The sequence below is a fragment of the Lipotes vexillifer genome, unplaced genomic scaffold (assembly GCF_000442215.2).
Source record: "Lipotes vexillifer unplaced genomic scaffold, Lipotes_vexillifer_v1.1 scaffold496, whole genome shotgun sequence".
Taxonomy (NCBI): Eukaryota; Metazoa; Chordata; class Mammalia; order Artiodactyla; family Lipotidae; genus Lipotes; species Lipotes vexillifer.
Window position 1 is genome coordinate 731,602 of NW_006786690.1, and position 27,383 is coordinate 758,984.

General features: G+C 39.7%; 1 protein-coding gene across 2 annotated transcripts in view; it reads right to left on the reverse strand.

Moving 5' to 3' along the window:
- The window catches only part of WDTC1 (WD and tetratricopeptide repeats 1), a 71,457-nt gene that overhangs the window by 17,603 nt on the left and 26,471 nt on the right, over positions 1–27,383 (reverse strand). For both annotated transcript variants that reach the window (XM_007459095.1, XM_007459096.1), the window contains 2 exons: positions 2,197–2,243; positions 1,639–1,750 (listed from right to left, as the gene is read on the reverse strand). In XM_007459095.1, the coding sequence (XP_007459157.1) occupies positions 1,639–1,750; positions 2,197–2,243 (159 nt within the window). The remainder of the gene's footprint in view (positions 1–1,638; positions 1,751–2,196; positions 2,244–27,383) is intronic.

Sequence of the window (27,383 nt, forward strand, 5' to 3'; positions counted from 1 at the left end):
ACTCTTTCCACAGGCACTTCTCTAATAGCTCACCAGCATAAGGGCTAGATGAAACAGATGGAATTTGATCATTTTTAGGGACAACTAGTAGTCTTTAATCCTGGCTGGAGACAACATATACCCCACGCACAATAGAAATAAACAGGAGAACCCCTGGGAAGAGCTTGTGGCCACTGCCATACTCGTTCCACACTATAGATGCCACCAGGGGGAGCTCGTGGGTTAAATAAATAGATCCGTGGTATTTTATTACCAGAAGAGAGAGGAACCCTTTTCTGTACCTTTTTATAACAGAAGAGGAGGCTGAGAGTCTGTGAATATAAGTGCCTTGCCCAAGGCCTTACTATTAGGGAATATCAAGGTCATTGTCCAATTCTGGTCTCTGAACTCAACATTTTGTGTTCTGTGATGCCAAACTGAGAGCTTAGGTCCCTTCCCCGGATCTGACCCCACAGATTTAAACTGGACCTAACACTTTTCAGGGGAGGAAAGCAGTCTCTGTTCATCATGCAAGAGGTGAATCAGCATTGTTCTGTCTCTCAAATCACAGAAATTCATCTAGGATTGGTCCCTGGAACAGGAGATGAGAATCAGAGCTTAGGAAAGAAGCGCTGATTAGTGAAATAAGTTGGTTTTGAGCTCTTGAATCTATCTTCTTCTTCAGGTATCTTGTAATTCATCTTGATATTAATTAGGAAAATATTTCTTAGATTAGTGAGGCTTTCCAAAGGACAGCCTCACTCTCACATACATCCATTACAGAATTTCAGAGCTGGAAAGTCCTTAAAGGTCATTTCCTTCAGCCTTCAACCTAGCAGATGAAAGTTCCCAGTGAGGAATACCTCAGTGCTAGGACATTTACTAGATCCTCAGAAGGCCCATTTTACCTTTTTCAAATATCTCTAAGCATTAGACAATTCTTTCCTTCATCAGGCCTACATTTGCTTCTGAAAACTTAACAGTCACTATTCCTAGGTCTGTTCTTTGGGACCGAGAGGCACAAGTTTCATGTCACTTCCACATAACAGGTCTTCAGAGGTCTGAAGTCCTTTAAGTCCCCTGCCTCCCTCTTCTCAGCTCAACTCCCCTCGACCAACAATCAGAGACTCATTTCCTATGAAAAGTAGAACAGCTAAAAGCACCTGTGACAGGTGCTTTTTAAATCAATCATCTCATTAAACCGTAACATCAACGCTGTGGATTGCTACTTCCTTTTTTAGTTAAATTATTTATTTACTCATTCATTCATTAATGTGCGGGATTTTCCTTAGCTACTTCCTTTTTACAGATGGGTAAACAGGCCCAGAGGGGTCAGGCGATTTTCCCAGTTCACACAGCTTCCAAGGAGCAGATAAGGGAGTCAAACACAGGTCTGCCTGCTACTGAAGTTCATGCTCAGAACCATACCTCCCATCATCACCACTCACATAAGTATAAATTCATTTGGAGCTTGCCTCTTGGCTCTAACAGAAGAAGCAGAGCATGGAAAAGAGACGGAATTTCAGGAATCACCAGCAGATGCTCAGATCACAAAGATGTCTGTGACCCCAGGGTATACATGGGACACACACATGCAAACACAACCATGTGCACAGCCCAGTCACACCATTCACTTGCTTTGTGGCTTATCCTGCTCACCTTGACAGAAAAGATATTTGCAGTGTGTCCTGTGTGCATGGAAAGCAGCTTCTTATGGTGCAGCGGGTCCCACACAATCGTGTGCTGGTCATCAGAACCAGAGGCCAGCAAGCTGTAAGCAGAGAGAAAGAACAGTTCTGACCTCTCCTCAAGTTCCTGCCCCCACCCCCTCCTCTATCCCATGTTTCCCAGTTGATAAGGACTTAGGCTGCACAGAACTTGAAGAACAGTAGATGTCACAGAATATAAGGTTATCTTGTAAACAGTGATTGATTCTCTCCTAGTTTGTCCTGAGAATTCCTCATCATTCCTTAAACGCAACAGCTTATCAAAAAAACAGGGTTTGGAAGGTCATTCAACTTTCCATCTATCTGGGATTCATTGTTTAACTGTGTATTGATAATGATGAACTAAACTTAAGTACATAGCAGAGAGCAGCAGTCTCCACTCTTGGGTCCACTCTTTTCCTTAGATCTACAAAGAGGAAGGAAAGTCCCCTTCTCCCAACCTCCCCGTACCATTCTCCAGAACCCCCTAGGTGTCGGAGCTCATACTTACTCTCCTTTCTCATTCCACTCCAGACAGTTGACACATCCTGAGTGACCCTGGGGGAGAAAATGGAGAGGGACAAGAAGAGAGTCAGTTAGAGGTTCTCCTGGATAACTCAACATCAAGAAGTGGAAGTGAACAGGTAAAATAGCCTTTCCGTCATCAGTGTTTTCCAGGCATACGTGAGTGACCAGGATTGAATTAAACTGCCTGGCATTTTACAATATATAAAGTACCTTCCTATTCATGATCTCACTTGATACTGAACCCCTCTGAGCCATAAAGGGCAGATTTCATTGATCCTATTTTGCAGAAAAGTAAACTGAAGTTCAGATAATAGTAGTACAAGTTATATCCAAACAAATTTCTGCTCCTACCACTAGAGGGGACATGTCAACAGTCCCTTCAAGGGACACCCCCTCAGCCACAGAAAATCTGGCAGAGGAGCAACTGACTGAAAGGCAGCCGATTAGCTAGAAGGCTGAGCTTCCATTCATTTGGCACATATTTAATTCATCGAGCACTTACTGCATGCCAGGTACTGTTCAGATGCTGGGGGCAGAGCAGTATACAAAATAAATCTTGTATTTAGATTCTTCTGCAGCTTACTTCCAAGTAGGTGGAGCCTGATATAGTGAGGTAAATTAAGCTTGGGGATTTGAATTGAGAGACATGGAGAAGTGAGGCAGTTAATGACAGATGCTGAAGTTGAAAGCATGTGCAGAGAGAAGTCATGGCAAAGCTAGAATTAAGAGGAAACAGAATCCATGGAAAGCAGAAGGTATGAAGTGGCAGAAACGAGTCTTACATGGGAGAAGGAGAGAACAAGTCACTTCCATTCCTACACTCTGTTCTTTCTTCCCCTCACCCTCCCTCATTCCTAATGGCACCTTGATTTTCATTTCATTATCTGCCCAGCCCAAATCAGACCATGTGTAAGTTCACTGTCCTTTCCACAGTGATAGGTTCAGGAACTTAGATCTAAGCCAAATTGGACACGGCATTCACTTGGACACAGGTACTGGCTCAGAAATGAGCCTGTGACCCCAATTGGATGCAAGGGGGCCAGTTGCTGGGAGTGTGTGGAAAAGGAGTTTTCTCATTTTCAGGAGAGAGTCTATGAAAGGGATGACTTTCTTTCTCTGGATGCTGGGTGTCCTAATGTGACTCCTGGACTTGTGACCACGAGGGTAGCCAGCCTGAGAGTGAAATAAACAGAGAGAGGAAAGCCAAGCCAAGGGAATCACAGAAAAATGGAGCCAAAGTGACCAGAGTAACCAGCCCTGATGCCTACCCTACTCCTGGGCTTCCAGTCAGGAGCCAGTCTGCTCATTATTGTTTAAGGTCACTTGAGTTGGGCTGTTACCTGCGGCCCAGAGCATCTGATTAACTCATTCCTCAGCTCTCAGTTTATCAGCACCTCCCTCAAGGTGCCTTTCCCACCCTGTAACTCTGGGAAGGAGGCACATCCTTCCTGTGGGCTCCTACTGTCACAATGTATTATGGCTCTGCGTTGACATGGTTATTTTGCTTCACCACACTGAGCTGCAGGGAAGTGGCCTCTGTGTACTGTGTTCGCTATATCCCCTAGGCCAGGTACAGTGCCTGGCACATATCTGCTGCATAATGAACAAGTGAGTCCAGGGGGACTAGTGGGAAGAATCAAGAGACATGAACAAATCTAATTCCCTGACTCTCTAGGCAGAAGAGGCTTTCCCTCTGCCTTCTCCTTCCTTCTTACCTGTTGTCCTATAAAGATTCTCATTTGAGTTGATCCTCATTTCTTTCTGGGTTCTGCACTTAAATACATTATGACTCTGGTCACTCTTTCTGGATCAGAATCATTTCTATCCTCACCCCTCTCATTTTCCTACCAGGCTTTAAATTACTTGTGCCCAGGGCTCAAGTCTTCAGCTTGCAACTTCCCAGAGTACCAAGGGCCTTGAACGAGCGCCACTTACTGAGGGTTTACAAAGAGCGAGGCACAGTACCTTGCACTTGTGGTAGGGAGAACAACGGCCCGCCTACAAACGTCCATGTCCTGATCCTCTGGAACCCATGAATATGTTATGGTAGGTGGCAAAAGGGACTTCGCAGATATGATTAAGGTTAAAATCCTTGAGGTGGGGAGATTAGCCTAGATTATCCAGGTGAGCCCAATATAATCACATAAGTCCTTAAAATCAGTGAACCTTGGGACTTCCCTGGCAGCCCAGTGGTTAAGACTTCGCCTTCCAATGCAGGGGGTGCAGGTTCGATCCTTGGTCAGGGAGCTAAGATCCCACATACCTCGGGGCCAAAAAACCAAAACATAAAACAGAAGCAATATTGTAACAAATTCAATAAAGACTTTAAAAATGGTCCACGTCAAAAAAAAAAAAAAAAAAAAATCAGTGAACCTTTCCTGGCTGCAGAGAGTAGAGAGATGTAGGTGTGACAGGGACTCAACCTGCTATTGCCAGTTCTGAAGATGGAAGAAGGGGGTCATGAGCGAATAAATAAAGCAATCTCTAAAAAGCGGGAATTGCAAGAAAATGGATTCTACTCTATAGCCTCCAGAAGGAGCATAGCCCTGTCAAGACTTTAGCCTGGTGAGACCCATGTCCGACTTCCAATCTACAGAACTGTAAGATAATAAATTTGTGTTGTTTTAAGCCACTAAGTTTGTGGTAATTTGTTGTGGTAGCAACAGAAAACTAATACAGCATTCTACATCCATTATCTTAAGAAACAGGTATCGATTCACAGAAAGATAGACAAGATGAAAAGGCAGAGGGCTATGTACCAGATGAAGGAACAAGATAAAACCCCAGAAAAACAACTAAATGAAGTGGAGATAGGCAACCTTCCAGAAAAAGAATTCAGAATAACGATAGTGAAGATGATCCAGGACCTTGGAAAAAGAATGGAGGCAAAGATCGAGAAGATGCAAGAAATGTTCAACAAAGACCTAGAAGAATTAAAGAACAAACAAACAGAGATGAACAATACAATAATTGAAATGAAAAACACACTAGAAGGAATCAATACCAGAATAACTGAGGCAGAAGAACAGATAAGTGACCTGGAAGACAGAATGGTGGAATTCACTGCTGCGGAACAGAATAAAGAAAAAAGGATGAAAAGAAATGAAGACAGCCTAAGGGACCTCTGGGACAACATTAAATGCAACAACATTCACATTATAGGGGTCTCAGAAGGAGAAGAGAGAGAGAAAGGACCATAGAAAATATTGGAAGAGATTATAATAGAAAACTTCCCCAACATAGGAAAGGAAATAGCCACCCAAGTCCAGGAAACGCAGAGAGTCCCAGGCAGGATAAACCCAAGGAGACACATAGTAATCAAATTGGCAAAAATTAAAGACAGAGAAAAATTACTGAAAGCAGCAAGGGAAAAACGACTCCCCTAGGAGTTCCCAAGGGAACTCCCATAAGGTTAACAGCTGATTTCTCCAGCAGAAACTCTACAAGCCAGAAGGGAGTGGCATGATATACTTAAAGTGATGAAAGGGAAGAACCTACAACCAAGATTACTCTACCCAGCAAGGATCTCATTCAGATTCGATGGAGAAATCAAACACTTTACAGACAAGCAAAAGTTAAGAGAATTCAGCACCACCAAACAGCTCTACAACAAATGCTAAAGGAACTTCTCTAAGTGGGAAACATGAGAGAAGAAAAGGACCTACAAAAACAAACCCAAAACAATTAAGAAAATGATAATAGGAACATACATATTGATAATTACCTTAAACATGAATGGATTAAATGCTCCAACCAAAAGACACAGGCTTGCTGAATGGATACAAAAACAAGACCCATATACGTGCTGTCTACAAGAGACCCACTTCAGACCTAGGGACACATACAGACTGAAAGTGAGGGGATGGAAAAAGATAGTCCATGCAAATGGAAATCAAAAGAAAGCTGGAGTAGCAATACTCATATCAGATAAAATAGACTTTAAAATAAAGAATGTTACAAGAGACAAGGAAGGACAGTACACAGTGATCAAGGGATCGATCCAAGAAGAAGATATAACAATTATAAATATATATGCACCCGACATAGGAGCACCTCAATACATAAGGTAACTGCTAACAGCTATAAAAGAGGAAATCGACAGTAACACCCGACATAGGAGCACCTCAATACATAAGGTAACTGCTAACAGCTATAAAAGAGGAAATTGGGGCTTCCCTGGTGGCGCAGTGGTTGAGAGTCCACCTGCCGATGTGGGAGACGCGGGTTCGTGACCCGGTCTGGGGGGATCCCACGTGCCGCGGAGCGGCTGGGCCCGTGAGCCATGGCCGCTGGGCCTGCATGTCCGGAGCCTGTGCTCCGCAATTCACATTATAGGGGTCTCAGAAGGAGAAGAGAGAGAGAAAGGACCATAGAAAATATTGGAAGAGATTATAATAGAAAACTTCCCCAACATAGGAAAGGAAATAGCCACCCAAGTCCAGGAAACGCAGAGAGTCCCAGGCAGGATAAACCCAAGGAGACACATAGTAATCAAATTGGCAAAAATTAAAGACAGAGAAAAATTACTGAAAGCAGCAAGGGAAAAACGACTCCCCTAGGAGTTCCCAAGGGAACTCCCATAAGGTTAACAGCTGATTTCTCCAGCAGAAACTCTACAAGCCAGAAGGGAGTGGCATGATATACTTAAAGTGATGAAAGGGAAGAACTGGAACATTCTCCAGGAGAGATCAGATCTTGAGTCACAAATCAAGCCTCAGTAAATTTAAGAAAATTGAAATCATATCAAGCATCTTTTCTGACCACACGCTGAGATTAGAAATCAATTACAGGGAAAAAAATGTAAAAAACACAAACACATGGAGGCTAAACAATATATTACTAAATAACCAAGAGATCACTGAAGAAATCAAAGAGGAAATCAGAAAATACCTGGAGACAAATGACAATGAAAACACGACAATCCAGAACCTATGGGATGTGGCAAAAGTAGTTCTAAGAGGGAAGTTTATAGCTATACAAGCCTACCTCAAGAAACAAGAAAAATCTCAAACAATCTAACCTTACACCTAAAGGAACTAGAGGAAGAACAAACAAAACCCAAAGTTAGCAGAAGGAAAGAAATCATCAAGATCAGAGCAGAAATAAATGAAATAGAAACAATACCAAAGATCAATAAAACTAAGAGCTGGTTCGTTGAGAAGCTAAGCAAAATTGATAAACCATTAGCCAGACTCATCAAGAAAAAGAGGGAGAGGACTCAAATCAATAAAATTAGAAATGAAAAAGGAGAAGTTACAACAGACACCACAGAAATACAAAGCATCCTAAAGACTACTACACGCAACTCTATGCCAATAAAATGGACAACCTGGAAGAAATGGACAAATTCTTAGAAAGGTATAACCTTCCAAGACTGAACCAGGAAGAAATAGAAAATATGAACAGACCAATCACAAGTAATGAAATTGCAACTGTGATTAAAAATCTTCCAACAAACAAAAGTCCAGGACCAGATGGCTTCACAGGTGAATTCTATCAAACATTTAGAGAAGAGCTAACATCCATCCTTCTCAAACTCTTCCAAAAAATTGCAGAGGAAGGAAAACTCTTCCAAACTCATTCTACGAGGCCACCATCACCTTGATACCAAAACCAGACAAGGATGTCACAAAGAAAGAAAACTACAGGCCAATATCACTGATGAACATAGATGCAAAAATCCTCAACAAAATACTAGCAAACAGAATCCAACAGCACATTAAAAGGATCATACACCATGATCAAGTGGGGTTTATTCCAGGAACTCAAGGATTCTTCAATATATGCAAATCAATCAATGTGATACACCATATTAAGAAATTGAAGAATAAAAACCATATGGTCATCTCAATAGATGCAGAAAAAACTTTTGACAAAATTCAACACCCATTTATAATAAAACCTCTCCAGAAAGTGGGCATAGAGGGAACCTACCTCAACATAATAAAGGCCATATACGACAAACCCACAGCAAACATTATTCTCAATGGTGAAAAACTGAAAGCATTTCCTCTAAGATCAGGAACAAGACAAGGGTGTCCACTCTAACCACTATTATTCAACATAGTTTTGGAAGTCCTAGCCATGGCAATCAGAGAAGAAAAAGAAATAAAAGGAATACAAATTGGAAAAGAAGAAGTAAAACTGTCACTGTTTGCAGATGACATGATACTATACATAGAGAATCCAAAAGATGTCACCAGAAAACTACTAGAGCTAATCAATGAATTTGGTAAAGTTGCAGGATACAAAATTAATGCACAGAAATCTCTTGCATTCCTATACCCTAATGATGAAAAATCTGAAAGAGAAATTAAGGAAACACTCCCATTTACCACTGCAACAAAAAGAATAAAATACCTAGGAATAAACCTACCTAAGGAGACAAAAGACCTGTATGCAGAAAACTGTAACACTGATTAAAGAAATTAAAGATGATACCAACAGGTGGAGAGATATACCATGTTCTTGGATTGGAAGAATCAATGACCCCGTCTCCAGTCCCATCCCCCTGAGCTACCCATGCTAACACCTGCTACCTACTGCCCATGCTTTTCCCGCTTTTCCCATGCTCATTCAAACAGATGCAAATGCATTGTATGGAATATGGAGACACAAAAGACTCCAAATAGCCAAAGCAGTCTAGAGGGAAAAGAACGGAGCTGGAGGAATCAGACTCCCTGACTTCAGACTATACTACAAAGCTACAGTAATCAAGACAATATGGTACTGACACAAAACCAGAAATATAGATCAATGGAACAAGATAGAAAGCCCAGAGATAAACCCACGCACCTATGGTCTACTAATCTATGACAAAGGAGGCAAGGATATACAATGGAGAAAAGACAGTCTCTTCAATAAATGGCGCTGGGAAAACTGGACAGCTACATGTAAAAGAATGAAATTAGAACACTCCCTAACACCATATACAAAAATAAACTTAAAATGGATTAGAGAACTAAATGTAAGACTGGACACTATAAAACTCTTAGAGGAAAACTTAGGAAGAACACTCTTTGACATAAATCACAGCAAGATCTTTTTTGATCCACCTCCTAGAATGATGGAAATAAAAACAAAAATAAACAATGGGACCTAATGAAACTTAAAAGCTTTTGCACAGCAAAGGAAAACATAAACAAGACGAAAAGAGAACCCTCAAAATGGGAGAAAATATTTGCAAACGAATCAACAGACAAAGGATTAATCTCCAAAATACGTAAACAGCTCATGCAGCTCAATATTAAAACCTAAACAGACATTTCTCCAAAGAAGACATACAGATGGCCAAGAAGCACATGAAAAGCTGCTCAACATCACTAATTATTAGAGAAATACAAATCGAAACTGCAATGAGGTATCACCTCACACCAGTTAGGATGGGCATCATCAGAAAATGTACGAACAACAAATGCTGGAGAGGGTGTGGAGAAAACGGAACCCTCTCGCACTGTTGGTGGGAATGTAAATTAATACAGCCACTATGGAGAACAGTTTGGAGGTTCCTTAAAAAACTAAAAATAGAATTACATAGGACCCAGAAATCCCATTCCTGGGCATATACCCAGAGATAACCATAATTCAAAAAGACACATGCACCGCAATGTTCATTGCAGCACTATTTACAATAGCCAGGTCATGGAAGCAACCTAAATGCCCATCGACAGACAAATGGATAAAGAAGATGTGGTACATATATACAATGGAATATCACCCGGCCATAAAAAGGAACAAAATTGGGTCATTTGTAGAGACATGGATGGATCTAGAGACTGTCATACAGAGTGAAGTAAGTCAGAAAGAGAAAAACAAATATCGCATATTAACGCATATATGTGAAACCTAGAAAAATGGTACAGATGAATCGGTTTGCAGGGCAAAAATTGAGACACAGATGTAGAGAACAAACATATGGACACCAATGGGGGAAAGCGGCAGGGGGTGGTGGTGGTGGTGTGCTGAACTGGGCGATTGAGATTGACATGTATACACTAATGTGTATAAAATGGATGACTAATAAGGACCTGCTGTATAAAAAAATAAAATTAAATTAAAAAATTAAAAAAATTAACTAACTCCTTACTTGAATGATCATCTATATTCTAGAAATACAATGTGAATGTCCAAAAAAAAAAGAAACAAGTATCATTACTCATTTCATGGATAAGAAAAACAATGCTCAGAGAGGTTAGGTAATCTGCTGCGATACTGTGATTTATATATATATTTATGCTTAAGAAAGATATATTTAGTCTTCATCCTTACTTCTGGCACAGAGTTCCTAAAACCCTTGGAATTTCCTAAGTAATAAGAGTGATAAAGGTTTCGTGATATTCATAACAAACCTCTTTCAACTAACACCTGAGGTTTATGTTAATGAAGTGATTTCTGGAAAGCACCTAAGGATGGAGAACCAAACATATGATTGGAGGGCGGGAACTTTCAGTCCCACCTCCCTGACTTCCAGGGAGGGGAGAGGGGCTGGAGGTTGAACTGATCACCAATGGTCAATGATTTAATCAACCATGCCAATGTGAAGAAAAACCAAAAAGGACAGGGTTCAGAAAGCTTCTGTGTTGGTACACATGTGGAGATTTGGGGAGAGTGGCATGCTTGGAGAGGGCATGGAAGCTATGCACCCCTTCCCATATACCTTGCCCTATGCAGCTCTTTTATCTGGTCGTTCCTCAATTATATCCTTTTATAATAAATCGGTAATCTAGTAAGTAAAATGTTTCTCTGAGTTCTGTGAGTCACTTTAGCAAATTAATTGAACCAAAGGAGAAGGTGTTTGGAACCTCTAATTTATAGCCAGTTGGTCCAAAGCACAGGTGACAACCTGGATTTGCCACTGCCATCTGAAGTAGGTGTTGGGGGTAGGGAACAGTAGGGCAGTCTTGTAGGACTGAACCCTTAACCTGCGGGATCTGATGCTATCTCCAGGTAGATCCTGTCAGAATTGAGTTACATTGTAGGGAACCCAGCTGGTAACACAGAGTTGCTTGGTGGTGTAAACAAACAAACAAACAACCCCCCCGCCCCACATGTTAGACATGGCTAATGTGGCACAGCTAGTAGTGGTATCAGGAAGCATTTTAACTCAAGAGCTCAGGCTCGTAAGCACTGTCTGAAAAATGTATTAATGCTTCCAGAATTACTGTATTTGTCCTCAAATCAGTAGCCCGTCCAAAGTATAGAAGACAGGCCACAGTAGACAAATATGATACTTATGATTCATTTTTACATAGTAAAAAATAGCTCAGAGGCAGGTAAGTTGGAGAAAGTGTAGAGAGAAAGCCCAAACCAGATTCTACATAAATACAAAGTAACTATTGGAAAAAAACATTAATAAAGGGCTCCATAAGTTAGAATGTATATTTGGGAAGCTAATTTACAAGGCACAGACTGTTTAAGAGGATTTGTTTTGGCCTTGATAAATAAGGCTGGCTTAGATTAGGTACACGATCTATAATTACGTTGACAAATACAATGGAAGAAAATATGCCTATGACATATCAGAATTAAACACTGGGTAAAAAGGGGAGAAAACCTCAAACTTTAAAGGAACAGAGAGGAGGGACTGTTTACAGATGGCTCCTAAAGAGGAATAGACCTCTGTGTGCCTCCCTGGAACCCAGGAAATGTTTCTACTTAGGGTGAGCCTTCCACACCAGGGATCTGGAGAAAATAGAAAGTGCACAGAGAAAGTACCTGGAATAAAAGCTACAAATCTCACTTAAGTTAAAAATTACAACCCCTTACTTCCTGCTTAACTTTATTAAATATTGATTATAATTACTATTTATTATAAGTTCCTATAAATTTCTAGGTAGCATGGTATACAGGAGGAAAAGGAGGCAGGGAGAAGCGTTTTACCACTGACACTGCTTAGAATTGTAAGTGCATAATGATAAAAAGCAAATGGACTTTTAGGTGGTTTTCTTACTGCTTTTAAATTCCTTACAGACCATGCACCCCCTTACAAGCCTGCACTACTGCCCCCAATTTGGCATGCCGCTGCTAGGTAGAATACTAGCTATTAATATACCTGATCTCATTATCACTCTCTTTTTACAGGTGAGACCAAGTCTCAGAGATATTAAATAACTTAGCCAGGGTCACACAAATTGTAAACACCAGAGCCCGGATAGGAACCCAGGTCCATATGACTCCAAAGTATTTCTCTGGCTGTGCTGGATTACCTCAAATGTCACCCTTATTCCCACCTGTATTAAAAAGAGATCTCACTGTTGCCATCACTTTAGAGAACTGTTTGTCAGTCTGATATGAAGTTAAGCTTATATCTACCCTATGACCCAGCAATTCCATTCCTTAGGTATTTACTTAAGGGAAATGAAAACATTTGTTCATCTAAAGACTGGTATAAGAATATCCATAGATGCTTTAATTTTTAAAGCCCCACACTGGAAATAACCCAAATGATCATCAACAGGAGAATGAATACACAAAAGTAGTGTATTCATACAGTGTAATCCTACTCAGAAATAAAAAGGAACTACTCGTAGATACATGCAACCACATGGATGAAACTCAAAAAACGTTATGATAAGCAAAAGAAGCCAAACACAAAAATATGTATACTATCTAATTCCATTTACAGAAAGTATATGAACAGGCAAAACTAATCTATGGAGACAGAAGCCAAAAAGTGGTTGCTCTGAGGTAGGAGTGTTGACTGGAAAGGGCACCATGGGAACTTCCAGGGTGATGGAAGTATTCTCTATCTTGTCGTGCGTGGTAGTTACTCAAGTGCCAAAACTCATCTAACTCAACACTTGAGACCTGTGCACTTTATTTTTATGTAAATCATACCTCAATAAAGAGAGGGAAGAAACAAGGTAGTAATAATAATAGTGATAGTGGTAGCTGATATATAATAAGTGCTATCTCACCATCTACCAGGAACAATATTGTGCCCTTCATTTATGCTTTGAGTTAAACTTTACAACTACCTTGTGGTGGAAACACCACTACTATTCTCATTTTTCAGATGAGGAAAAGGTTAATACCCCATACTGTATAAACAGCATAGTAAGAATGTGAATTCATGTCTGACAGATTCCAGAGCTTGGCTCTTAACCACGGTGCCATATTGCCTTTTTAATTAATTAATTGATTGATTTGAAAATATTATTTTACAATCTACTTAAAAATTTTTTTTTATGTATTTAGTTTTAGTTTTGGCTGCATTGTTGGGTCTTTGTTGCTGCGCGGGCTTTCTCTAGTTGTGGCGAGCAGGGGCTATTCTTCGTTGCGGTGCGTGGGCTTCTCATTGTGGTGGCTTCTATTTTGCGGAGCATGGGCTCTAGGCATGCAGGCTTCAGTAGTTGTGGCACATGGGCTCTAGAGCACAGGCTAAGTAGTTGTGGCGCATGTGGGGTCTTCCTGGACCAGGGCTCGAACCCGTGTTCCCTGCATTGGCAGGCGGATCCTTAACCACTGCGCCACCAGGGAAGCTCCATTTTGCCTTTTTAAATTTTGGGGTATTTCCCTCAAAACTTAAATGCCTGCTATGTGCCTGCCAGTACTGTACTGGATCAGAGAGATACAACTGAGTCAGACAGACACATCTCCTGTCCTCTGGAGGAGCTGATGAGGTTTTGTTTTCTCCTCCTCTTCTCCAAACTTATAACATTAGCCTTTCCCCATGTTATTATGATCTCATAAGCATCACCTCAAATGGTTATAGACTATTCCTCCAAAGGTTAAACTATATTCATCTCTACCTTAGTGTTGTACACTTAGATCAGTTCCAATTTTGGTGAGTTGATTTATTTTATTATTTATTTATTTATTTTTTGGCTGTGCCATGCAGTATGTGGGATCTTAGTTTCTTGACCAGAGATCGAACCCGTGCCCCTTGCATTGGAAGTGCAGATTCTTAACCACTGGACCTCCAGGGAAGTCCCGAGTTGATGTATTTTAAAAGTCCAGTGGGGGCTTCCCTGGTGGTGCAGTGGTTGAGAGTCCGCCTGCCGACGCAGGGGACACGGGTTCGTGCCCTGGTCCGGGAAGATCCCACATGCCACTGAGCGGCTGGGCCCCATGAGCTGTGGCCGCTGAGCCCGTGCGTCCGGAGCCTGTGCTCCGCAACGGGAGAGGCCACAACAGTGAGAGGTTCGCATACCGCAAAAAAAAAAAAAAAAAAGTCCAGTGGGAAAAGAACATTTACAGGTGACTGGGCAACCCAGACTAGGCAGAAAGTCATGATTTTTTGCATTTGACTAGAAATATATACAATCTGTGTTGTAACGTTAGGTATAGCCAATGCTACTCAGGAGCTCTGCTGAGCAGTCACGGTGTGGAGAAGTATATTAAAATAAGAAACATTATTCATTAATACAATTTAGGAGACAACAATCTATCAAAATGTAGGACCTACAGGGAAAAAAATAATAAAAGTCATTCTTGATAGGGGAAAAAGTTGGGACACATTGCATTAAGGGAATAAGAAAAGAGAAGCAAAGAGCTAGGAAGTCTGCCAACCAATGTGCATCCTGGCATAACCCAAAGGACTGGAGATCCTTTTGTCCAGATTTATTCTTTTACAAGAGGAAGCTGGGTCACACATATGAGGCAGAATTGTAAAGTGAAAGAACGGTCTGGGTTCAGCTCTAGCTTGGCCTCTTTCTAGGTATATGGGCAGTCACTTAAGATTCCCAGAGCCTCAGATATTTCACTGGGAAATGGAGATGATGATAATGTCATCCTGACAAGATCACTGTGGAGATCAAATGGTGTAATATATGCAAGGTGCCTAGCACACTTTGGTAAATGCTGGCTCCCATTCGTGGAACTCATCTTCAGGTATCTTCTCTTGCCAACCTCTGTGTGTTCTTCCAGATCCTACTCTCAAAGACCCCTCCACATGGCCAGAATGCTCAAAGGGTATACATCTTGAACAACTGGACTCCTTCCTATTTACTAACTTTTTCTAAAGCGTTATTTCTGCAGCTATTAAATTGCTACCCTAAGCTCTGACCAAACAGACAACTCATTTATTCCACACCCATTAGGTATAAGGCACTGGGAGAAAAGGGAATAGACAGTAGAATAAACAAAGACAGGTCCATGTCTATGGTGATGTGAGACCAAGGTCTACCATAAAAGAAGAAGGAGAGAGGTACCAAAAAACCCCAGAAGACAGGAGCATCAGGCTTTAAGAGCAAGCTTAAACAATCTTTGAGGACATAGTCTAGCTTGGAGATAACTGTGGCCCAGTTTGCATGGATACATGTAAGGGCCCTCTCTTAACTGCAACCCAAACCACATACATGTTTAACATACCCACTGACTTCAGACCTAAACGTTTGTATAATGAAGTTCCACTGAAAAGATCAATGCCAAAGAGCATGAGAGTTAGAGATGTTCAGTGGACCCTCCACAGGAAATGCCAACTCGGAAAGAGAGGAAACAGATGGCCATGTGCTTCTCTATAACTCCTTGACAGTGTGAATATGAGTCCGAGCAAGGAAGATTTAGATGAAAATCCAGCAAACATTAATTAAGCATCTACTAAATGCCAGGGTAAGTGCTAAGCTGTTGCGTATATCGATTCATTTAAACTTCACAATACACGTGTTTATTAGCATGTATTGAGATTACATAGTTGTAATATGACAGAATGGAGTGAGTCCTGAAGGCAAATAAAACTCGAGAATTCTTCACTTGCTCTCCATTCACTTAATGATTTGATAGTTATCTTAAAGGCAGAATGATCTGAATACCCAGACATCTCCATAAAATCCTTTTGTTGCTTCTTTAACTTAGTTCAATGATTTCTCAAATTTTAGTGTGCCTTAGAATTACTAAATGGAGCAGTAAGAGTAACAAGAATAACTAAAACTTAGCTTACTATGTGTCAGGCCCTGTCCTAATTGCTTCACATAATTACCCTTCAAAATCCATTAAACTGTCCATAAAGGACAGTTAATGTGTTTTCATGTTCACAAGCTGTGTTTCCTTGAGCAAGTTCTTTAACCTCCCTGTGCTTCAGGTTTTATATCTCTAAAAAAGGAGATAATATACATAACCTCATAGGGTTGTTGTGGGAACCAATTCAATAGTCGTAAAGCACTGTGATAGCTGAGTAGCAAAACTGGAAATCAAATCCAAGTATGTTCTTTCCCTTGCACCATGATAATTCAAGACTTATAGTATAGCCTGATGTGAACTATGATTACTGGGGAAGGAAAAATCCTCCTAGAAGTCATGAAAAGGAATGATTTAAAATATATTTCAACTTCTATACGTCCTAGCTAAAAATCTAAGTATAAATATAGTGGGGCAAGTCAACAACCGTAACTCATGTCAGCAAGTTTTTCCTTATGCTGACCTATATCTGCGGTCTATCCCAGCAAATTCTCTTTATTCATTCAATCTTTTTATTTGATTGATTGATTTTATTTTTATTTTTTATATGCTAGGCACTCTTATACATGCAAAGGCTACAGTGCTAAATAAGATAGAGAACTCTAGTGGTGGGGGAGAGAAAAAAAAATAAGCACAGGAATCAATAAAATGAGTTCAGATAGTGATAAACGCTATGTAGAAAATAAAACATGGTGACAGGTTATACTTTAGATACAGTGGTCAGGGAAAGCCTCTCTGATATAGCTATGTTTGAGGAGAAATTTGAATGCTGAGAAAGAAAAGCATATCAGGCACAGGAAAGAAAAAGTACAAAGGTAGGAACGGGCTTGGTATGCTGTAGGTACAGAATGAAGGCCAGTGTGGCTAGAACATAGTGATAAAAGGGACTGAGTAAGGCAAGATAAGCTCAGGGAGGTGAGTAGAGGCATTCTAAGGGTGTCATATAGGCCATAGCAAGAAGCTTCATGAGGCCAGAAACTGTATCCTTATTTTCTGCTATATTCATCTCCCAGAGTCTAGAACATTTCTGGCATATTGTAGGCACTCAATATACGCTTGAACATATGACTGAATTAATGAATGACTCCCAGATTCTGCCCTCTGGTCCTTCAGAGCATAAGTTTACTCCATCATCTCAAGCAGAGGTTGGCACTTTTTCTGTAAAGAGCCAGACAGTAAATATTTTGGGCTTTGCAGGCCATATGGTCTCTGTTATAACTACTCAATTCTGCTGCTGAATTACTAAGGCAGCCATAGACAATACATAAATGAATGAGTGTGGCTGTGTTCCAATAAAATTTTATTTATAAAAATAAGCAGCTATAGATTCAACCTAATCCCTATCAAAATCCCATCTGCCTTCTCTGAAGAAATTCACAAGCTGAACATAAACCTCATATGTAAATACAAGGGACCCAAAATAGCCAAAACAATCTTGAAAAAGAAAACAAAGTTAGAAGACTCACTTCCCAATTTCAAGAATTACTACAAAGCTACAGTAATCAAAACAATGTGGTACTGACATAAAGGACAGAAATTTAGATCAATGGGATAGAGTAACGAGTTCACAAATAACCCCTTACATTTATGTAAGATTAACTGATTTCTGACACGAGTGCCAAGACAATTCAATGAAAGAAAGAATAGTCTTTTCAACAAATGGTGCTGTAATAACAATATGCACGCACAAAAGAATGAAGCCAGGCCTCTACATGACACCATATATAAAAATTAACCCAAAGTGGATCAAAGATGTACACATAAGATCTAAAACTATAAAACTTTTAGAAGAAAACACAGGTGTAAATTTTTGTGACCTTGTCTTAGGCAATGGTTTCTTAAATAAGACACCAAAAGCATTAAGTGACAAAAGAAAAAAAAATAATTTGAACTTCATGAAAATTAAAAATTTGTGTGTCAAAAGCACTCTCAAGAAACTGAAAAAACCCACAGAATGAGAGAGAAAATTTCAAATCACATATCTGATAAGTGTTTATTATCTAGAACATACAAAGAACCCTTACGACTCAATGATAAAATGATAACAGTTTAAAAATGGGCAAAGGATCTGAATAGACATTCCTCCAGAGAAAAAGATATACAAATGGCCAATAAGCACATGAAAAGAAGCTCAACATCATTAGTCATTAGGGAAATGCAAATCAAGACCACAATGAAATACCACATCACATCCACTAGGATGACTATAATAAAAAAAGACAGATAATAAGTATTGGTAAGGGTATGGAGAAACTGGAACCCTTGTACACTTCTGGTGGGAATGTAAAATGGTGGTGCCACTTTGAAAAACAGTTTGGCAGTTCCTCAAAAAATTAAACCTAGAGTTGCCATATGACACAGCAATTCCACTCTTAGGTATATAACTAAGAGAGCTGACAATATATGTCCATACAAAATTTTTTACACAAATTGTTCATAGCAGCAGTATTCATAATAGCCAAAAAGTGGAAACAAGCAAAATGTCCACTAACTGATGAGTGAACAAACAAAATGTGGTATAGCTATAGAATGGAATGTTATTTGGCCATAAAAAGGAATGAAGTATGATTCATGCTACAACATAGATAAATCTTGAAATTATCATACTAAGTGAAGGAAGTCAGATACAAAAAGCTACATATTGTATGATTCCATTTATATGAAGTGTCCAGAATAGGAAAATCAATAGAGACAGAAAACAGATTAGTGGTTGCCAGGGGTGGAGCCAGGGGTAGGGGATGGGGAGTGACTGCTAAAAGGGTTTCTATTTTGGGGTGATGAAAATGTCAGGAGTTAGGTAATGGTGATAGTTGTACAACTTCGTGAATATACTAAAACAAAACAAAAAACAAAAAAATGCTGAATTGTACACTTACATAAAATAAAAATGAACTTAAAAAACTAAGTCAACAAACAGGTGGCAAGCTGGATTTGGCCTGCAAGTCATAATTTGCTGACCCCTGATCTAAAGGATAGTTCTTGAAATCTCTCACTAAGTCAGATCTCTGCTCCATCTGTTTCTTACAGGCTATTTGATGAACTTGTTATCTAATTTACTTCTCTCAACTGATATTGTAATAAAACTCTGACAAGTCTTTGTTAGAATCAGGTTACACTATGAAACTGCCCTGGTCTACCACACTAATTATATTAAAAAAGAAAACCAATCTAGTTTGATATGACTTGTTTCTAGTGAATTTATGCTCAAATTATACAAGAAACAAAAAAGCCATCAAGCCAGTTGTGAAGGTGGGACATATAATGTTTTCAACTTGTTTAAGGATAATATTAAGAAAACTAATAAGGCAAGAGAATAAACCCACCAAGCCAAGAACTATTTGTTAAGCCCTTTAAAAAAGTAGACACATGATTGAGGTGGAAAGAATGTGAACTCTAAAGCCAGACAGGCCTGAAATAAATTTTTTTTCTTTTTTTTTTTTTTGCAGCACTGTTGTGGCCTCTCCTGCTGCAGAGCACAGGCTCCGGACGCGCAGGCTCAGCGGCCATGGCCCACGGGCCCAGCCGCTCAGCGGCATGTGGGATCTTCCTGGACCAGGGCACGAACCCGTGTCCCCTGCATCGGCAGGCGGACTCTCAATCACTGCGCCACCAGGGAAGCCCGCCCCGGAAATAAATCTTATTAATCTTATTTCTACCACTTATTTGACCTTGCAAGTGCTGTTTTACTCTCCTTATTTGTAAAGTGAGGTTACTTTCCTCTCCCTCTCTCTACCTCTCAGTGTTAATGCCTAACACTATGCCAAGAAATCCACAAGTGAAAGAAATAGAATGGATCAAAGTGAGATTAGAACTTTAAGGTGGACTTTGAAAACCCTAGGGATGTTGAAAGCAACTACCACCTGCCTCTGAAGTGAGGACTGCAGGCCACAAACTGAAATCCCAGGATATTTGGCTCCTGTCTGGTTATGACAATAAAACTCACTGAGACAAGATGAGCTAGCGCATATAACTAAAGGGGGATGTGAAATGCTCAGCAAAGATGTCCAAGGAATGCAGAGAAGTGGTTTGGTCTATATACCAGAACACCTTAGAATTACCCTAATCAACATTAAAATTAAATCCTCTAATCTCAACCTCCCTTCAGGCTATCTTACTCAGTTGCTGCCACTACAACACTTCTTTATATTTTCTTAATGAACATTTTTAACTCTCTACTTTGAAACAATTTCAAACATATAAAAAGGTACAAGAATAGTACAAAAACACCCATATGTACCTTTTCCCTATTTCATTAACTGCTAACATTTCTTTTTCTCCCCCCTCTCCTTTCTCTCTCTCTCCACACACACACACACACACTTTTTTCTTGAACCATTTAAGAATAAGTTACAGACCTCAAGTCCCTTTACATACTTAAATTTCAGTGTCAGGAAATTTGACACTGACACAATTATTATTCAATATACAGTCTATATTCACATTTCACCAACTGTCCCAATATTATCCCTTTGATTTTGCTGATCTAGGATCCAATCCAGGATCACACACTGCATTTAGTTGCCATTTTCTTTTTAGTCTCCTTTAATCTGGAACAGTTCCTCAGTCCTTTGTTTTTTACGACATTGACATTTCTCAAGAATATGTCAGCTGTTTTGGAGAAATGTCTCTCAGTTTGGACTTGTCTGATTATTTCCTCGTGATTAGTTTTAGATAATGCATGTTGACAGAAATACCACCTAGGTGATTTTGTGTCCTCCTCGGTGCACACTATCAGGTGTCGCCTGATGTTAAGGTGGTTTCTCCACTCTAATGTTACTATTTTCCCCTTTGCTATCTGTGAGGAAATACTTCTACATCGTGCAAACATCCCGTCCACCATCAAGTTTTCACCCAATGGTTCAATCATTCATTGATTATTCTTGCCCGAATCAATTACTGGTATGATGTGGTGTGACAGTTATAAAATGGTGATTTTTTTCCAACTTTATCATTTCTTCATTTAGTGGTCAGCAATCTACTAGAATGAAGTGCTTTTCTCTCTCCCCACCCCTTCTTTCTCTCCCTCTCTCTCTTACCAGTGCAAAATCAGGTATTTTTTTATTCAGTGGGTTTTAATTCATTATTGTCATTATTCATCCTGATGCTCAAATTGTCATGGGTTTGGCCAGTAGCATGCCTTTCAAGCTGGCTTCTGTGTCTTTATGATATGTTCCTGTCATTTTTATTTCTTTACTTTCTGTTGATCTTCTGCCACAAGATGTTGTAGGCTCATCTCGTACACTCGCTGTCCCAGACCTGAATCAGTTATTCCTCCAGGGACCCCTGGTTCTTTCTAGTGGGGAATGGTATTTAGAAACCAGTAACTCATGGCTATTGAGGTATCATTGCTTCTGGACCCTTTCAGAAGACAGAGCTGGAAATAATATATAAATTTATATTAAAATATATGTATTTTTAAACCATGAATTCAAGAATCCCCTGGCGGTCCATTGGTTAGGACTTGGTGCTTTCACTGCTGGGGCCCACGTTCAGTCCCTGGTCGGGGAACTAAGATCCCACAAGCCACATGGCACAGCCAAAACAAACAAACAACCAACCAAGAATTCATAGAGATAATGCTAATTCCAATCCAATACCTCAGAGTTCTTCTGTTGCCTATTCCATATTTGAATTTCCCTTCTCCCATAGTGAGAAGGGAACAACATTGGTATATTATGTCAGTATTATAAATATTATATTTATTATATATTAACTGATAAATTTATCCCAACAACACTGATATATTTACTCATTTGCTCAATCCTACAACACACACAAAATACTGATAGTTACAGAATTGCTATAGGAATACCACTACAAATGACAAATTTACTAACTAGAGTTCAATCAAGATTTCTTTAGCTTGTCTTTAAAATACATACAAAGACTATTTATAGTCAAAGTACTGTGTCGAAAATTACTTGAGTTAGTTGGCAGCCCTTTCCCCATCTCTGCTGACTTAATTTTACTTTTTGAATGTGTAAAACCTCAAAGTGGTTATAAAATTAAAAACTCTACAAAAAGGTCCAGAAGGGTTATTCCCTTTTCTCTACCTCTCCACTTTATGCCTTTTATCCCCTAGAGGTGACCAACTTCATTAGTTTCTGCTTATCCATTCTATGCTTGTGTTTGTAAAAATATGCAGGTACATATAAAAATTCTTACTCTCCCTCCTTTGTTACACCAAACTTGGCAAAATTATATTAAAACAGCCCTTAAATATATGAAAAAGATATTCTATTTCACTCATAAGAGAAATGTAATTTAAAACTCTACTGAGATACCATTTTTCATCTTTTAGAATGGTAAAAAAATTCAAAAGCTTAACCCCCTAGTCTGTCGGTGAGCTGTGGAGAAACAGGCACTCTCAGGCATTGCTACCAGGAAGGCAAAATGGTGCAACTCCCATGGAGGGAAATTTGGCAATATCTAACAAAACCACATATATACACTTACTCTTTGGCCAGCACTCCCACTTCTAGGTTTTTACGCTGAAGATATATCTCTAGCAATACTAAAATACATATGTACAAGGTTATTCATTAGGACACTGTAATTACAAACTATTAGAAACAACTCTAAGAGCCCATACATGGGAAATTCACTGATTAATCTTGTTTTATTAACACACGAGACTACTATGCAGCTGTGAAAAAGAACTCTGTGGAGAATTCCCTGGCGGTCCAGTGGTTAGGACTCAGCGCTTTCACTGCTGTGGGCCTGGGTTCTATCCCTGGTCAGGGAACTAAGATCCCACAAGCTGTGCAGTAAGGCCAAAACAAAAAGAACTCTATGAACTGATGAGTGATTTTCAAGATATATTAGTTAAGTGAAAAAAGAGACTATATATCATTCCTCAATGATTCTTATCCTCAACAAGTCCTCCAAGTCCAGTCAGTCACTCTGTTCTCTCCTTACATGCTACCTCATGTCTTTACTTCCTTCTCATCCACCTAAAAATCCATGATTCATTACTACAGTCATTCTCCTGCAAGCTTCATCTGACAAAATCCGAACCCCACATGATCTTTTAGCTTTCCTGTATCTTCAACTTTCCCTTTCTCTACTTGGGATTCTTTCCCCTTGGGATTAAACATGCTCAAGTTTCTCTAATCTAAAAAGCCCTCCCTTGATGCCAAATCCACACCTAGCTGTGGCCTTCCAGTTCTCTTCCCCTTCATAACCATACTGAAAGAGTAGTCTATATTGGGTATTTTTACTTCCTCACTTCCCAATAATTCCTCAACCCACTTCTATCTATACCACAAAAATGGCCCTTGCCAAGGTGACCATGATGGCTTCCTTGCTCTAAATCAAAGGGACACTTCTCAGTCCTTATCTTACTTGGTCCCCAGTGGTACTTGATAGTGCTGACCACTTCGTCTTCAATGAAACTTGCTTCTTCTGGGTTCTGTGGCATCACCCTCTCTGTTTTCCTTCCTACTCCTCTAGTTGCTCTTTCTTGATACCCTTTGCAAACTCTTTGTCCACCTGGCTCTTATACTGTTGTTCCTTATGGTTCTACCCTAGGCTTTCTTCCTACTATACACACTCCTCGAAGGCAATCACAACTCACTTTCATTGTTCCAATGTATATGCTGCTCACTGCTCCCAAATCAACATCTCCAGTGTGTACCTCATTCCTAAGCTCAGATCCAAGTATTCCAACTACCTGCCTAGAAAGCACTAGACAACACATGGGCCTATGGCTCCGGAACATCCATAACCAAGCTTATCATCTTTTCCTTCAAACTTATTCCTTCTCCAGTGCTCGCTAACTCTGTGAATGATACTACCATTTACCCTGCCAAATAGAAACTTAATTTTCATCCTTGACTCCTCTCTTTTCCTAACTTTCCACACTCAGTCACTAAGAATTCTCTTAATTCTACCTCTTAAATGTCTTTCAAATTCACTGACTTCTCTCCATCCAAATTACCATTATCTAGGTTCAAGTAACCAATCACCTCTTCCGGAATCACTGACACCATCTCTTAAGTGGTCTAGCTGTCTACAGTTTAAACTTCTGCAATCTTCACTCTGAAGCCAAATTTAATTAAAAAAACAAAAACAAAAACAAAAACCTTAACTGTGATCATATTGCTCACATGGTAAAGACCACTTGATAGCTCTCCACTGCCCTTAGGATAAAATCAACAGTCTTCAACACAGCTTACAACATCCTTCATTATGAACATCCCAACCTCATCAACCTCACCCATCATCCTTCTTCCACTTGTATCCTGGGACCATCTGTTCTCTTGAACCAAGTACCCTCTACTCTCTCTTCCATCACTCATATGCTATTCCCCCAGCCTAGGATTTTTTTTCTCTGTCTATCTCCCCCAAATCTACCTAGCTCCTCCCATCCATCTTTCAGGTATCAGCCTAGACTACATTTCTCTTAGGAAGCCAAGTTGAGATCTCTCTGGCACATTATGTTTCACTCATTTGTGAAATTTCTCAGAATAATCATGGACACGTGAGGGAGAAGAGGTTGGGGCTGGGGAGAGAACAAATGTTTGTTGAACACTATGTTTAAGATTGAAGAAGTGTGATGAGAGTATAAATTGGTACAAACTCCATGAAAAACAATTTTGTTAATATCTATTAAAATCACAGATGGATATACTCTCTGACTACTAATTCCATTTGTAGGTATTTATTCTAAAAATATACATCCACATATGCCAAATGATGTTGCAAGGGATAACACTGTACATACAAAAGACTGTAAGTAATCTCCATATCCATCAACAGGGACAATTTAAATAAATTATGGTACACTCATACAACACAATACTCTGAAGCCATGAATGAATTAGATATTAGAAACATCTTGGGCTTCCCTGAAGGCGCAGTGGTTAAGGATCCACCTGCCAATGCAGGGGACACGGGTTCAAGCCCGGGTCCAGGAAGATCCCACATGCCACAGAACAACTAAGCCCGTGCGCCACAACTACTAAGCCTGCGCTCTAGAGCCCGTAAGCCACAACTACTGAGCCCGTGTGCCACAACGACTGAAGCCCACGCACCTACAGCCCGTGCTCCGCAACAAGAGAAGCCACTGCAATGAGAAGCCTGCGCACCGCAACAAAGAGTAGCCCCCACTCGCTGCAACTAGAGAAAGCCAGCGTGCAGCAAGGAAGACCTGACGCAGGAAAGAAAGAAAGGAAAGAAAAGAAAGAAAGAGAGGAAGGACGAAAGAAACATCTTTATGTACTGATGTGGTAAAATCACGAAAGTATATTTTTAAATTCAAAAGTAAGGTACAAAGCAGTAAATATGTTAGGCTAACATTTGTGAGAAAAGGTGAGAATTTTTACAAAAAATTTTGCATAAAAATGCATAAAATTTCTCTGGAAGGATACTGAAATTGAATATGTTGGTTGATTCCAGGAAAGTGAATTTGGTGGCTGGGAAAAAGAGTGGAAAGGAGACAATCTTTCTAAACTTTTAAGCTAACTTTAATATAGAAAATTTTAAAAGCCAATCAAACCAACAGGCTTTTAGTGAGCCTCTACTAAATGTTCAGTACTATATTCTAGGAGTTCTCTCTATGTTTCATTTTGCAGTTTTCAAAACTATACAAAGTAGTAAATTAGGAAATCCAGGGAAAAAATTCCCCCAGATAATATAGAGGAAAACATTATAATCAATAACCACAAAAAGGCAGGAGTTTTTACTGTTGATTTTACCTCTTTTATCCCACCCCCCAACCCTTATTATATCACCTCATCTTAATGCCAAAAGTCAACTCTTGTTAACCGAAATGGGGTCCATATGTGACAATGCGTGGGAAATAAAACAAGGGAAGAAAATGACCGTAAAGCATTTTAAAAAGCTGGACACCATCAAATCAGCATCTCAGGAAACCTTAAAAGCTTTCTATAAATAACAACAACAATAACCGTAGCTAATATTTGAGTACCATGAATTTTACAATATACTGAGCTCCGTGCTAAGTACCTTACATACATAAAATAACTTGTTTATTCCTCCTCTTAAAACTAAGAGACAAACAGGATGTGTACATTATTTTACAGATGAGGAAATGGATCCTAGAAGTTAAAGGGCTTATCCATGGTGATATGGCTTATAATGGCATTTTTATTACTATCGTGGGGGGGTGACGGTGTCAAAAAAAGGTATCCCCTCCAACCTCCAACTAGGAAAGAGGGAAATAAGATAGCCTTTTGAGATCAGGATTGTAAGAAATCAGTATCGTTGAATTTTCCTCCTCCTTGGCTTCCATAATACCATGTTTTCCCACCTCTATGCTATTCTTTCTGTCTCCTCTGGGTAGAGGAAGAGAAGAAACAGATAATCTCTAAATGCTGAAACACCTTGGTTCTTGGTCTTGGGCCTTCTTCTCTCTCCTCCTAGTGATGATATTATCCAGTCATCCAGTTTCATGGCTCTATAGACCACTGGCTCACAAACTTTTTAGTCTCAAGACTGCTTTACACTTTTAAAAATTACTGAGGATCTCAAAGAATTTTTTAATATAGGTTATCAGTATCTGCCATATTAGAAATAAAAACTGAAATATTAACTTCATTTAAAATTAACATTATTAATTATAACTTTAATGAAAATAAAATTAATTTCATTAAAAAAATAAAAAGATAAGCTAACACATTTTAAATAAAAACTAACTATATTTTTCAAGACAAAAGAATTTAATGAGAAGAATGGCATTGCTTTACATTTTTGAAAAACTCTTTTGTCTAGCTTAATGGAAGATGACTGCGTTCTCATATCTACTTTTATTCAGTTTGTTGCAAGATGTTATTTTGGTTGAAGTACATGAAGAAAATCCACCCTCATAAAGATAAGTATTATAGTTGGACGAGGGAGCAGTATTTTAACGGCCTTTTCAGATCATTGTAGGTATCCTTTGACACTACACCAAAACTGGACAAATAACGGTTTCTTAATGTTACAGTGTGGAATCTGAAACCACATGAATGAGCTGTTGGTATCCCGCTACATTAAAATACATTGGTTGCGGACTTCCCTGGTGGTGCAGTAGTTAAGAATCCGCCTGCCAATGCAGGGGACATGGGTTTGAGCCCTGGTCTGGGAAGATCCCACATGCCATGGAGCGACTAAGCCTGTGTGCCACAACTACTGAGCCTGCGCTCTAGAGCCCCTGAGCCACAACTACCGAGCAAATGTGCCACAACTACTGAAGCCCGCGCGCCTTGAGCCTGTGCTCTGCAACAAGAGAAGCCACTGCAATGAGAAGCCTGAGCACCGCAACGTGCAGCA